The sequence below is a fragment of the Cryptomeria japonica genome, chromosome 11 (genome assembly GCF_030272615.1).
Source record: "Cryptomeria japonica chromosome 11, Sugi_1.0, whole genome shotgun sequence".
Classification (NCBI taxonomy): Eukaryota; Viridiplantae; Streptophyta; class Pinopsida; order Cupressales; family Cupressaceae; genus Cryptomeria; species Cryptomeria japonica.
Window position 1 is genome coordinate 469,017,845 of NC_081415.1, and position 14,342 is coordinate 469,032,186.

Consider the following 14,342-nt stretch of genomic DNA (forward strand, 5'->3'; position numbering starts at 1 on the left):
CATATACCGATGCTTACAATCAGGCGATGGACATCGAGAGTGGAAACAAAACCTCCTCTTGAGAGAAGAGGAAGACTGACGATGATGAGAGCACCGAAGGTAGCAGTGACGAAGAATCCAAAACCGTACGAGCCCTTTGACCAGGTGACCATGAAGACACCAACTGCCCGAAGCAAAAGGGTATTAATATGTTGGACATGGAGAAACAAGAGGATGCAGTTTTGGCAATCACGAGAGCACAGACAAAGAAGGTGATGTATTCAAACTCTGGTACGGAAAGGAACAAGCCAAAGTAGAACAAGTGTTGGCGAAGGAACGAGTAACATCCAATGGAACTGCAAGTACGTCATTGCGGGAGTCAAAGAAGAACATAGTCCGGCAGGTGCTACAAACAACCGTACCCATCAAGGTGGCAGACCTTCTTCAAACTATGCCGCAACTAAAAATGGCAATTGCCAACACAGTCATCCAGAAACAATGTAAGCCAGACGAGGAGGAACTGACAAGAAAACCATCACCCGAAGGGAATGAGTCCAGTGATCCAATGTTGCTGACGGTCAGCATCGGTAGGAAGCCGATGGTCGTCGAGATGGAAATGATGGGGAAGAAGTTGACAAACACCATTGTCGATGGAGGCTGAGAAGTATACGTACTGCCAGAAGACGTGCAAATGTCTGGGGAAGCCGAAGCTTTGTCCGCCGACCTTCCACTTGGTACGTGTCGACCAGCATGACATCTAGCCGTTGGGAACTGTTATCACAAAAGCTCGCACCCTTGTTGAGCTATCAACTTAGCAACCTTGTGAAACATGGAAACAACCCCAAAGTGTGGGACCTTGCGCAAGGGGGTTGAATCTCTGAAGAAGGCCGGCTTCCTTCTCAATCCAGGACCAGGTGTTGAACCAGCTCAACACTTCAAAACTAACTGTTAAGCATATCCTAAAAAATTGCAGAGGTAAAGGGAAGAGAGAAATGCTTAAAACAAAAGAAGGTGATGCACCAAGAAGAGATTGTTTCTCTTCCTACCCGAAATGACACAGAATCAATTGAAACACCCAGGAGATGCACAAACTTCAGTTGTATGAGTGACCCCGATGCATGTAAGGAGGTTAGAATTCGTTGAATGGCAAGAGGGGAGAAGGTTTCCCACAAGTCACACTCAGAAATAAATTTAACACAGCATATATGTGAGAAGAACCACAAAACATACACCTATGATGAAGGTAAGAAACATACACAACATACATAAGTTGAAAGAAGGCAAGAATGGTGATTTCAATTAATTATAAGGCCAATGGCCAACTTACAATTGCAAAATACAGAATAATACAAGAGAAGTGGGAGAGCAAACAATAGCTCAAGCCAGCAGGGAGAGAACCCTTTACAATGAGGCTTAACAGCCTTTATACAGAAAAATGGTTACAAGGGTGATCACGACCCCTGTATGTCAGTCTAGGAGTACAGGGAAGTGCATGCACTTGACTTCTGTACATGCAAGCAACCTAGCCATACCCACAAAAAGCAACCCTAAGAAGGGTCAATTGACTAACCTTCGAAAGTCAAAGTATGCAGACATGACATAAGTCACTACAACAAGCATGGCCCCGTACCTCCCTTCATGGAAATCCTGCCAAAAACATTAAATGTACCCCTGTGGCTCTACAAAAGAAGGTGCACAAGTCACAAAAGTCGTCGGAGCATTTAAATCTTTGAGTATCGATCACGCCATCTGGAAGTGTTGCAAGCCAGAAGGAGTTTGGAAGACTTCGGAGACCTGGGTCACCGAAGTTGGAGGAACTTCGAAGACCTTGGTCACCGAAATTGGGAAGACTTAGGAACTTGGGAACCTGGGGGTTCCGGAGTTCTAGGGTTGAAGGCTAAGGAACTTGGGAACCTGGGGGTTCGGAGTTCCGGCGTTCAGGAATAAGGAACTTGGGAACCTGGGGGTTACGGAGTTCCGAGGTAGAAGAACTAGGAACTTGGGAACCTGGGGGTTACGAAGTTCCGGGGTAGAAGAACTAGGAACTTGGGAACCTGGGGGTTCCGAAGTTCCGGGGTTGAGGAACAAGGAACTTGGGAACCTAGGGGTTTTGGAGTTCCGAGGTTGAAGACTTAGGAACTTGGGAACCTGCGGGTTCCGGAGTTCTGGGGTTGAGGAATAAGGAACTTGGGAACCTAGGGGTTCCTGAGTTCCGGGGTAGAAGAACTAGGAACTTGGGAACCTGGGGGTTCCGAAGTTTCGGGGTTGAAGACTTAGGAACTTCGAAGACCTGGGTCACCGAAGTTGGGAAGACTAGCAACTTGGGAACTTCGGGGTTCCGGAGTTCCGGGGCAAGAGAACAAGAGACCAAGGAAGGGAACTTCGGAACCTTGGGGTTCCGGAGTTCCGAGAAAGAGAGAGGAAGAGAAGGCTTGGGAAAGGAAATTCTAACAAGGCAATACCTCATACTTTATGATTCCATCGTCTTCTCTTGGATCAAACTGGGGCAGCGCTGGTCCATGGAACATATTTCTGATCGGTTCTCACTGATGGACCAAGGGTGTCATAAAATGACAACATTTTTGGCAATTTTTGTGGGATGCTTGCCTGCTAAGCATGAAGATCAGTAGCCTGTGTAATCCATTGGGCACAAAGTCACAACTGCAAGAAATAAGAAAACTCTCTCCTCTATAACTTGCAAAGGATCAAGATCAGCCATTCTGAAGGGGAACAGCCTGTGCTCGTGCACTTCTTGAAAAACAAGAAACCTAACTAATATTTACATTGTTATAATAAGAGGTAACTGATGCTTTTGCCTCTGTCAAAGACGAACCTTTTGAAGGAGCTGATCCCCCTCGTACCATTGTTGCATTCACCATCTAGCTTCAATGGTTGAAATCTATTGTATGCATGCATTAGATCACACATACTACTCATGTGGTGAAAGAACACTTCACCATTTACCTTGCCACCATAGGGAAGCCATAGAAAATAGCCACCTGAGACATCCGGGGATGCATGAAGCATACACATAGCAGCAAGGGGATCATAAGCTACACCCAGCCTGAGGGTCAGCTCATCATAACAAATTTGACCACCTTTTAAAATGTTATAATCTCCTAGGGGGGCGTGCAATGTGATTTATTATTAAGTTCTCATTGAAACATCTTTTAAATGAACTTTTTCTATTATTAGAAAAAGTAACTTTATAACATAATATTATAAAGTTTCCTTAAGAAAGCTCACCAAGGCTATAAATTGTCTAAGTGTAAGCCTCCCTTGGCTAGCCAATCATCTCCAAGAACTGAACTTCACTTGCGGAGATGGCTAACAGGTGAATCTTAGCATCTGGATGGCGAATCAAGGAAGTGGGGACATTACAAAATACTTGGTGGAAAATACATTTCAAAATATCAATTTCAAACTCAATTGAAGTTTTCAACCATACTAGAAGTTCATCTAGGGCTGATGGTATTAGTCAATAAATAACAACAACCATTACAGCGATAGGTTATGACATGTTTCTCCATGTTTCCAGCATGGAGAGATGTAGTTTTGAGGAGAATGGGGGGGTAGCAATTAAAATAACTTAAACAAACAAAAGATGCTGAGATTTTAAAAAGTAAATACAATGTGCTGAATTTCAAATGACAATCCTCTCCCTTTTGACTGTTTAGGGGGTTTAGCATTCTTTTTTTCTAAAATGCTTACTTTTTAATTTTTATGCATCAAATGGTGCAGGCCATCCAGCACTAAAAAAACGCTATACCTTCCAAGTCCCCAAGATGTCTAGGATGTCACTCAAACTCCTAGGATTGCATCTATGTGGAACACCAGGGCTACGTGTGTGTGTGATTATATATACAAGAAAAAAAAATGTATAGGCATATGGATACGTGTCTGTATTTATGAGAATCAATGGTATTAAACTCATGGATATTGGTTTATACTTCATCATCGATATTTCAAAAGAATTTTTAGCTAAGTAATTCCTTTCTTTTTATAAGCGTTCATTGAAATTTAAAACCAAAAATACTAGTGTTCAATCCTAAGTAGCATGAACAATATTCCCCAGGATAAAACTCTTAAGACTTCAATTTTAACCATCTAATCTGCTGTAGCTTAAAAACAGAAGCTCCTCCCTCTATTGAAACTCCAAAGTGATATAGTTTTCGTATGTCTCTTGGAATATATAAAGATGATTCATGAAAATCATTATAGCATGGAAACGTGATCAAAACCTACCAGTTTCATAGTCCACTTGAGTTGTTATTGCTTGTGGGTATACTATTGCAGCTCCTGGTCCAATTACAGACTGTGGCGCCTTTGTGAAGACGATGGGATACTGGATTAAAAAGCAATGACCATTAGCGTGAAAGTCTTCAAAAGGGTTTGTTTTGATACGAATTCATTGATAATCTATCTGCTTGGTTATGCATCCAACCTGTCCTTTAAAAAATAGTAAAGAAGGAATCCCATAGAAACAAATATATATGATGGCATGGCAGATTATCTAGTGAACTCTCTAAATGGTACAGAAAAGTACCACAAAGAAAATGAAAGAACACTAGCATGCAAGAAATAGACAAGCATACATGCCAATAACTTGAAATTTATTCATGAAAACACAAGGGATTTCAGGCAAAGCAGAAAACAACAGGTCAAAAAGGATAACAAAACATAGATATAAATCCATACCAAATATTATACTTTACTGTGTGGAATGATTGCTTCTGATTGTAATATGAACACAATTTAATTTCTCATTCTATTAGCAGTGATACTAGGAACTCATTCCCAAACGATGGGTACCTGTTTTTTGGGGCAATCTCATTCTGGGATCTTGGGAAACCTGTGGGGAATTTCTCTCCCAACGTCCTATCCCCTCGTCATCTACCTTCATTCCAAAAACGAAGGGGATCCCAGGGAGACTTCTCATGTTCCCGTTTCAAGGAGACATATCCTCAAATTCGTGGGACTTGTCTCCCCTTCAAAGAGAAACTTGACATGATCAAAGATTAATTTAAATAGCATAAAGGCCTGATAAAATTGTAAATATAAGAGCAATAATATTAAACAAATCATTGTGTGTTTTGAAGATAAAGAGTATATCATCCTAGTATATTAAAAAGAAATATAAACACTACATAAAATATGCAAATATTACTATATTGCCAACAGAATAAAAAAGATGAAATGACAACCTTACCTAAAGTAGTTTAAATTTTCCTGCCTAGCCACTTTCAAAGAGTTTATTGAATTTTGAAAAGGGAAAACCAATCCTTTCTTCAATGGACTAACAAGCCACCCTACCATCTAGCAAGCAGAAAAAATAAAGGTGAATGGCAGAGATGGGAGTGAAATATTTGCAAGCACTCGTAGAAGTGAAGATAAAGCAGGTTTAATTGTCATTTTACGGGAATCACTGGAGGAGCAGTGACATTATGCAGTAGCACAGCCACATCTAATGACCAAAGTGATGAAATAATTAGGCTACAAAATGCAGCAAAATTTGAAGGTAAAATTTCTAGCAGGTATGTCAGAAACCTTGAATGTTCTAAAACAGAAACCATAGATGATGTTGCATCTCGAGAAACTACTTCTACAGCTCTAACTAATAGTTCATCGAGGAAGGTCCCTCTTAGAAAATCACAAAAGAGAACTCATAACATAAAGGATAAGGTGTAAACTGATGATGCTCTTTCCCAGATCTTATTTTCAGATGGCATTTTGATGTTGTCTACTCTTCTTACTGTAAAGAGAAGGTGAATCATATTACAAGTCAAGAATAAGCTATATTCCACCAAGTGATTAAAAAGTTGAAAATAAAGCTTGTTCAGAGAGAACTTATGATTCACTAACCAATCAAAGGAGATGAAAGAAATGTAGATTAGGACAGGATGCTCTATTGTTATGGATGAGTGAACAGATATTGCCAAGTGACCACTCATTATGTCATTGTGACATGTCCAAAGGGTTCCTTAATTCTTAAGGTAGTTAACTCCTCAGGGAAGCACAAAGACACTAATTTCTTATTTGAGCTTCTTATTAGGAATGCTAATAAGAAGCTTGGGCCTTCCAGTGGAGTTCAAGTTGAGACTGATGTAGATATCATTTCTAAATCAGCTAGGTAATGCAACGTTGGGCATGACAACCAGGGCTATGCAGATGTTTATCTATAACTACAATACAAACTTAGCAATTTATAGATCCCACGCAAAAAAAGAATTTCTCAGGTCCACCAATACTAGGTATGCTGGCTACTTCATCTTATTGGAGAGGATACTTGAGGTGCAGCTGCCTTTGCTATTGTGGTCTTGAGAGGTAAGTGGTTCAGGTGGACAGAATTTGAGTCCATTGAGAAGAAAAGACAAAAGTTCAATTGTTGAATACTGATCGATGGAAAATATATTGAAATATAATCTCATTTATTGACCCCATAGCCTACATGGTCTATTATATAGACACAAGACACTTCCACTCTTGGAGAAACATTTGATACATTTTTCATCAGATTAGACCAAGAGGGCTAAGAATTGTCAGGGATCCCACAATGTAGCTCATTTATGAAAGAATTAGACCAATCATTCAATATAGCCATTATTTTAAGAACATACCCTTATACACAGAACCCTTTGCATTGAACCCAAAATGGTATATGGACAGCCCTTGGCGAGTGGCTCCAATGAGGATGAAGCAATAATCAAGGTTTCTGTGCTATCATCCACAAGTTGTGCACTACGGAGGCCATGAAGCTTCAAGGTCAATTTCTTTAATTCATAAAATTGCCCTTTCAAGCACATGGAAGTTGGGGATAAAACATGGATGGAAGGTCACACATGGGCCACTAACCAAGCTTACTCAATGTTTATCCGTTATTTGTGTAACTTCTACTTTTATCTAAACACACATGAGGCACTGGCCAGCCTTGACTAAATTTCTATTTATTATTTGTTCAACTTCTACTTTTTTCTAGTTATTATTCAGTGTGTAGCAGAAATTACTACAATTTTCATGTCTCAATTTGAATTTTCAGACTTATCACCTTAATTTGAATTTACTATTTTAAAGTTCAACTTTAGGCTTGTGAACATCATTTTTAGTTACAATCAAACGATTCGTTAAGTTTCATTTGTTTTAACTTTGAATTATCAATTAATATCAAATGATGAGACTGGGAAGTTAATAATAGAATTCATTGTATTTAAACTTTACTGATTTAATTAAATGATAATGTATGTCACATCCCATTATTTTTGGAGTTACTGAATACTTGAATGATGATTATGTGGATAATGATGATTACATGTTAGTGCCATAATGACTTGATGTTAGTCTATCATGATGTTAGATGATTACATGTTAGTACTTTCGATTTCATTCTATACCTAGATTAAGCTATTGATGGCTCAAGGGGGTGTGACAGGATACAAAAGAAAGAGAATATGTGCAGGTATGAGGGAGGACAAGAGCATGACTGAGGTAGGAAAACCTAGTAACAGGTAAAATGTAGTTGGGAAGGGACACTCATGTGCACCACCTAGGTCATGTAGTAAATGCATTTGAATGACAAACAAGTATTTTAAGAGCGACTGATAAAGCTTATGTATCACTATCGTTTCATTGCTTAAGTTATCATAGAAATGAATAAGACTTGCGTGTCATGTTTTTGACCATGTATTTATACTTGTATGTTTTGCTTCGATGACAAGTACAAGTCAACTTTCCTGCTCATGGATATTTGTCTTTTCATTATGCTACATGTGTACATGATACAGAAAAATGAATAAAGCTCTTGTAATAAGTGACAAGTGTATCCATATCGTCATAAACATAGTGTATGAACCTATGAGCATATGTCTAATCGCATATACACATATGAACATGCATCATGAATATATATATCAACATGAACACACATACTTTTTATCACCAGACATTATTATGCATATCACATCGATAAGTAATGTTTCTCTCATGCATACATATCTGAAATACATATATGTAAATACAATAATATTAATACGTATGATCATATACATATACATACATACATATAAACATACAAATGCAAAGTTATTTTGCATGCCGTATGATATTATCATGATGACCAACAATGATATCATGTTAACGTTGAGATTATTATGCAAACGTATTATGAAGTTATTAATGTTTTAAAGCCATGGCCTATGGCACAATGGCTATGCTGACCGATATGCAGTCTTCCAAACAATAATATCAAACATTAGTGCCACTCCCTAGGCACTATCAACTGTCCTTGTAACCAGTCAGCCAGCCCAAGATTGCGGAGGCAAGGGGCATACTCTGCAATGTAATCAATATGTATTTGATGCTAACAATAGAAATGCTTATGCGGTGGTTTCACCATTGAGACAATATTGTTTTAACACCTACTAAGGCAGTGAAAATTATACATTATAAAATCTTCATCATTATCTTGATTCACACAAGAATGTAACACCCAAGATGGGCTTTGAACTGCAAAATAGAATCGGCATTTCAAGCTTATAATGTGGACCGAATCATTAGAAAAACAGACAAAAATTATATCTTATGAGAAGCTGAGAGTATTCTTTTCAGAGAGCTAGTATAATTGGAAGAAACATTTGGAAAACCAGACCATCTAGCTGAGGAAAAGCATTAAGTATCAATCGTTTTTAGGTGTAAAGAGTGGATTTCTGGTAGCTTTGCATCATTGGAGGCATCACACTGAGTATTAGGAGCCTCTGTTTCAGCACTGGCTTCCACAGTCAAGGGATAGACTACTGCAACTTTCATCACCAGTCTGCAATTTTTCCAAGTAGGAAATCTCTTTCTGATTATTTAATTCTTTTCCAGATCATTGTCTAATTAAAAACCATGCATTAGACTAAGACAGTATTCATAGATTAGATAATTGAAACAAATGCAGAACATAGCAGACTTGTAGATGTAACAATAGAGTGCTTAGTTTTCAAACCAAAATGTAGCTTTAACTCTGAACTAATATTTCTTCAATAGGAACTATATGAGATACCTAGAAACAGTGAACATGAACCTGAAATTAACCTTCATAAGACTATCATCTGCACAGAACAAATTTACTGTTAATCCAACTCAGAAATAGAATAACAAATAGAAAACTAAATGTAAACATTGTTGTAGTTATAACAGAAAAACCTGTGTCTTCTTTTTATAATCACATGAAATGGAAACGAAACCAACATTATAGTTAATCTTAACAAGAAATTGAAACTAAACATTGTATTATCTGTATTAATCTTTTCTACACTATACGATATGTTCATTCTTATATCCATTAATGTGTTGCTGAACATTATGCCCTTATCATCTCTGTCATGTGTCATACCTTCTTTTCATTACATTGTTGTCATATCTTTAAACTTGAATGTGTTACATCTGAATGTTGCATTTAGAAATAGCCATTTAGAAAGAAGATTAAAATTGCATATAATCAGCATGAAGACTTTAATACTGCATATATGAAACAGCCATATAGGAGAACAAATCATTAAAATGCATAATGTATAAAAGAACCTTGAAGCGAACTTGTGTTTTTATGCATATGGAACAGTCATGTAGAGATTTATATTAATCATATGAAAAATGCATTAGCATGTTGGAATCATGATTGTCTGCTTCCTAAGTGTCTTGCGTGTATGATTAGCCTTGTTTCCAGAATAAGGTGCCGAATTGAAATTACAGAGATAAACAATCCTCTTTTCGGGAAAATCTGTTTACTAAGTGCTTTGTCCAAAGCCTTGACATTGAAATAGGTGTTTCTACCTAGCAATTATTTACATGTATATCTCTGCCACATCCTGATATTAGGGGCTGCATTTTCATGTTAGATATGCACATGTTATATCAGATTGCACCAAGTGTTCCTCCCTGCTACTGTTTTCCAAGTTGCTAGGCTTTCCCTGCAGGATCGGTGGTTCTTTGAGTTAGGAAGGACTCCAAGGAAGCAAGTTGCTTCGTGCTTGGGCAGAAAAGCACCTCAGCCATGCTCTAGTCCCTTGGCATTGCAGAGGTGTCCAGTGGTGAAGACTTTGATATTTATGATTTTAGTATTTGTATGAGTACCTTATGTATATTGATATATAAATGGCATGATGGACCAATTCTTGTGTACTCATATTGTGCTATACCTGGAAATATGCACGTGTAAAATTATGATGTAATTGACACTTGGATGAATTTATAGGATATTCATGATGTTTTCCATTATATTGAGCGTTTAAATGGAAAAATGGGAAATTTATTTTGGCTTTAAATTAGTTAAGGTAGTGAGAAACTTGCAATTATAGTTATTCTTGTATCTTGAATTTATTTTATATTGTTTATTAGTCATTTACTTCTAATTATACCCAGTAAATTCTGTGCAATTAAAGATTTTTTTATGCTTTTCATCACAGAGAAGTGTGATCTGTTATAATTTACTATAAAAAGTAAAGAACTAGCAACAAATTTTAGAGTCAACACTCCAAAATATGTATTGAAAGTTCAAACTACAATGGCAACTACAAAACTAAATTTGTAGTGCATTGATTGTGTTTGTAGTGCATATTTGTAAGACAAATTTCTGGATTCAACTGCATAGTAAATTTACCAGAAAGTTGAATCCAAAAATGTATCCTATATAACTAGATTTGTTTCAAAACTGAACTTGAACCTCCAAATCCCATCTAACATATGGTTTATCAATAAGAGGAAACATTGGAAGCAGTTAACATCAATATCAAACCAAAAGCTGACATTCAAATAGAAGGCCAGAAATGCTAGCAACCATCTTCCCACATAAATTCAGAAAATTAAAAATGAAATATGGAATAAAATAAGAAGTATATCTGTACAACAGGCCAATCTATCATTAGTTGGAATAAAAAAGCAAAGAACCTTCAAAGTGAATAATGTTAATGTGAGAGTAAAAATTTCATTCAAAATGAAATTTTGTGTGCTAACCTTTGGTATACTGGGTGAAGTAATGTCAGGTGCTGTTTTCCATGTATCGACTTCTTTAACATGATCAGCATAGTTTTTACCAATACAAATTATTGCTCCATGAGGCTTTGGTATTGGAGCTAGTAATTTCACATTTTCCAATTTGATACCCGGTCCCTCAAATTTTATACTATCATCAAGGAAAAGGGTTCCAAGTAAATATAGTACAAATTTCACAAGAATAAATAAAAGTAATCTCTCAGAATCCACTACCTTCCAGAGCATGAATGTTTACTCTGGGCTTGTTTTTGGTATTAATTTTTTGCTTACCAATTATAAAGCAAATGCCAATGACTGATAACATCACTCATCTCACTGATGTGAGCTGCACTAATATTTTGAGATGAATTTAAAACCTGCTTCAATGGCCTGTCAAAACAAAAGTGTGTCAATTACATCTATGGCCAAATATCTTCTACAAAGTAGTATTTACAATATTCACATAATTTAAAGCACTCCACTAGAGGTTTGTTGTAGTTTCCTTGCATAAAAGCTCACAATTCAATGATATTACAAAGCAAAAAATAGATATTACTATAGGAATATGTTTAGAATGTGTAGTATAATTCACATGTTTGAAGGTGGTTTTCTAACACATGGTTTTATACTCATTGTTTATAATAGTGCTTTGCAGTTTCCTATAGTGTCATGCCTCTAATAATTGCACATGAATTATAATTATGATGAGCAAGAAATATCTTATTGCATTGTGAAATGTGCATTGCCTTGTTATGTTGCTGAAATTTTAAAGATCTTGTAATCTTACCTGCAATACTTTGCTTATTAGATAAGTGCAATTTTCTTTAATTTGGAATTAAATCTAGTTTGCTTATTACACCTGTGAGAGAAGAGCATTTTAGCTATTTTTTATTCTTGGTTTTAGTAGGATCTTTGTGTAGGTGAATCTGTTTTTAGGTACCGAAAGATGGCAAGCACTTCTAGAAACATGGAGATTGAAAAGTCCAATGGTCAGAACTTTGAGTTATGGAAGCTCAAGATGAAAAATTGTGTTGAAAGAGATCTATGACCTGCAATTTTTGGACAAAAAACCCTCAAACACATTGGCAAAAGACTAGGCAAAGGTTGATAGCAATGCAAGAAGCTTGATTCAGCATTGCCTTGTTGATTCAGTGCTCTTCAATGTTTCAAGATAAGACACCACCAAAAAGCTTTGGGATAAGATTGGGGCTTAGTATCAAATTAAGTCCCTGGTAAACAAATATTTTCTACAGCATAGGTTATATTTCCTGAATATATCTATTGGTGATTCTGTCACTAAGCATCTAAATGCTTTTAACATTGTTATCAGTCAATTGGCATCTGTTAATATCAAGATAAATAAAGAGGATCTGTGCATAACCTTGTGTTTGTTGTCAGATTTGTGGGATAACCTTGTTAGGTGGTCGGCTCTATTTTTTCCTAGTAGAAGCTTGAGAAGAGTGTAAGTGTATTGTCTACGGAAAGAAAGCAAAAAGCTTCAAATTCATTTAGGATGCTTTGGTCATCAGAGGCCATTCAAAGGAAAAGGACAAGAAACAAAAATTCTCACAGAAAATTGAAGGTGAAATGCTAGAACTACAAAAAAGATTGACCATCCCCAGAAGCAGTATAAAGAAAAGAAGGCAAAGAATGAATCTAATGTTGAATAAAACTCAAAGACCTCCAATGAAGAATCTAGAGATGTGCTCCTAGCATCTTCTATTATGCATGCATGTGATGTTGCATGGCTTATTGATTTTGGTGCTTTGTTCCATATAACTGCCCACAAGGAGTGGTTTTCTATGTTTAAGAGCTAAAATGAAAAAGTCTTCCAAGGACACAACAAGTTTCATAAGATTAATGATTGCGGAAACATCAAGCTCATGTTCAAAGATAGGAGGACAAAAAGTCTATCTTGCGAGCTGCACATCCCTAGTTTGTTAAGGACCTTGGTTTTTGTAATTAAAATGTATGACTTAGAAGTGCAGGTTGTTTTCAATAAGGGTGGTGTTTATGTGTTTTTTATGCACTTCATACACAGAATAAAATACCAAGTATTTTATCCTCTCTTAAACAAAATCCTCTCGAATGCTAAGCTATGTGATCATACGAGGTGACTCCAAGGTTTCTACTATCAGGTCTTGACGTGTGGATAACTCAATGGTTTGATGTGATATTGCTGGAATCACAAGGTAGACTTGCGTTGTACATGAATGCTTGAATGCTGCTGGAACGTGAAAATTTACTTTATTTGGAAAAAAGACAAAAGGGATTGAGGGTTTAGAGAAATCTAATCTACACCTAAGATCAATGATAGCACTGGATCATGCTTGGATGGACACATTCCTTAAACCAAGCTTTGCTTTGCCATGTTGCCAACAACAACAGAAAACCGATGCAATCTTCCAAGGGAAATGAAAGGTTTTCATATCATGAACATTCATCCAAATACCCAATACACTAGTGCAACTTGAACAAACATATCCACAATTGAACTTAGCACATTTTAATGTTCAGGCTAACAATGCATTGTGATTGAAAATCATCCAACCACAAATAGTATAAACCAAGGAATTATAAACATTCACACATTACTCCATCACAATCAATGAACTTCATCTAACATGAGGATATAACAAGAAACTATACAATATGCAAAAGAAATACCACCATTCACCATAAATTCAATGAGAAGTATGTTTATTTAAATGCTTGGCAACAATTTCTGCCTTCTTGTCCTACTCTACTCTAACTGCTAATTATCGGTCTGCTAACTATTGTCTATTGTCTGGCAACTATTCACCTTACAAATGAGGAGAGCAAGCTTTTTATAGACTTCCCTTTACAAATGAATGGCCTAGATCAAATCCAAATCAGTGTCCAAGATTACAAGATAAAACCCTAATTAGGGTTAGTTACAACTAACTTTGCATTACATTTAATGCTTGACCAATGATAAAATTACAGTTTTAGGGCATATGCCCTTTCTTGAATTGGAACCAATGAGAGAAGAGATTAGGTAAGATAAACAATATTTGATGAAGTGATATGTGTCACTTGCTCGACTCTTGGATGCATCAGGTTCAATGAACTTGGACATGTTGATCTTGATTGATGAATGAAGGTGAGTCAGTGCCACCTCAGCTCGCATATACTTGATTAAGTCGGCCTTCTCTAATTTGGGAATTTAATTGACAGCATCATTTTGTTCATCCATCCTCATTGCAATCTTTCATGTCTTGTCCTCTCAATCTCATAGTAGCTGAAACTCCTTTGTCCCTCCCTGGGCACGCGTATCCCTGTATCCGTTCCCATATCACGGATACGTATCCATTACAACCTGGATACACGTTGACTAT

General features: G+C 36.8%; 1 protein-coding gene across 1 annotated transcript in view; it reads right to left on the minus strand.

The window, feature by feature from the left end:
- Positions 1 to 14,342, minus strand: part of LOC131068486 (uncharacterized) — a 212,120-nt gene that overhangs the window by 120,195 nt on the left and 77,583 nt on the right. Inside the window, exons 3-5 of the mRNA XM_058003675.2 lie at positions 11,275 to 11,373; positions 10,966 to 11,134; positions 4,225 to 4,324 (exon numbers count right to left, since the gene is read on the minus strand). Of these exons, the coding sequence (XP_057859658.2) occupies positions 4,225 to 4,324; positions 10,966 to 11,134; positions 11,275 to 11,373 (368 nt within the window). The remainder of the gene's footprint in view (positions 1 to 4,224; positions 4,325 to 10,965; positions 11,135 to 11,274; positions 11,374 to 14,342) is intronic.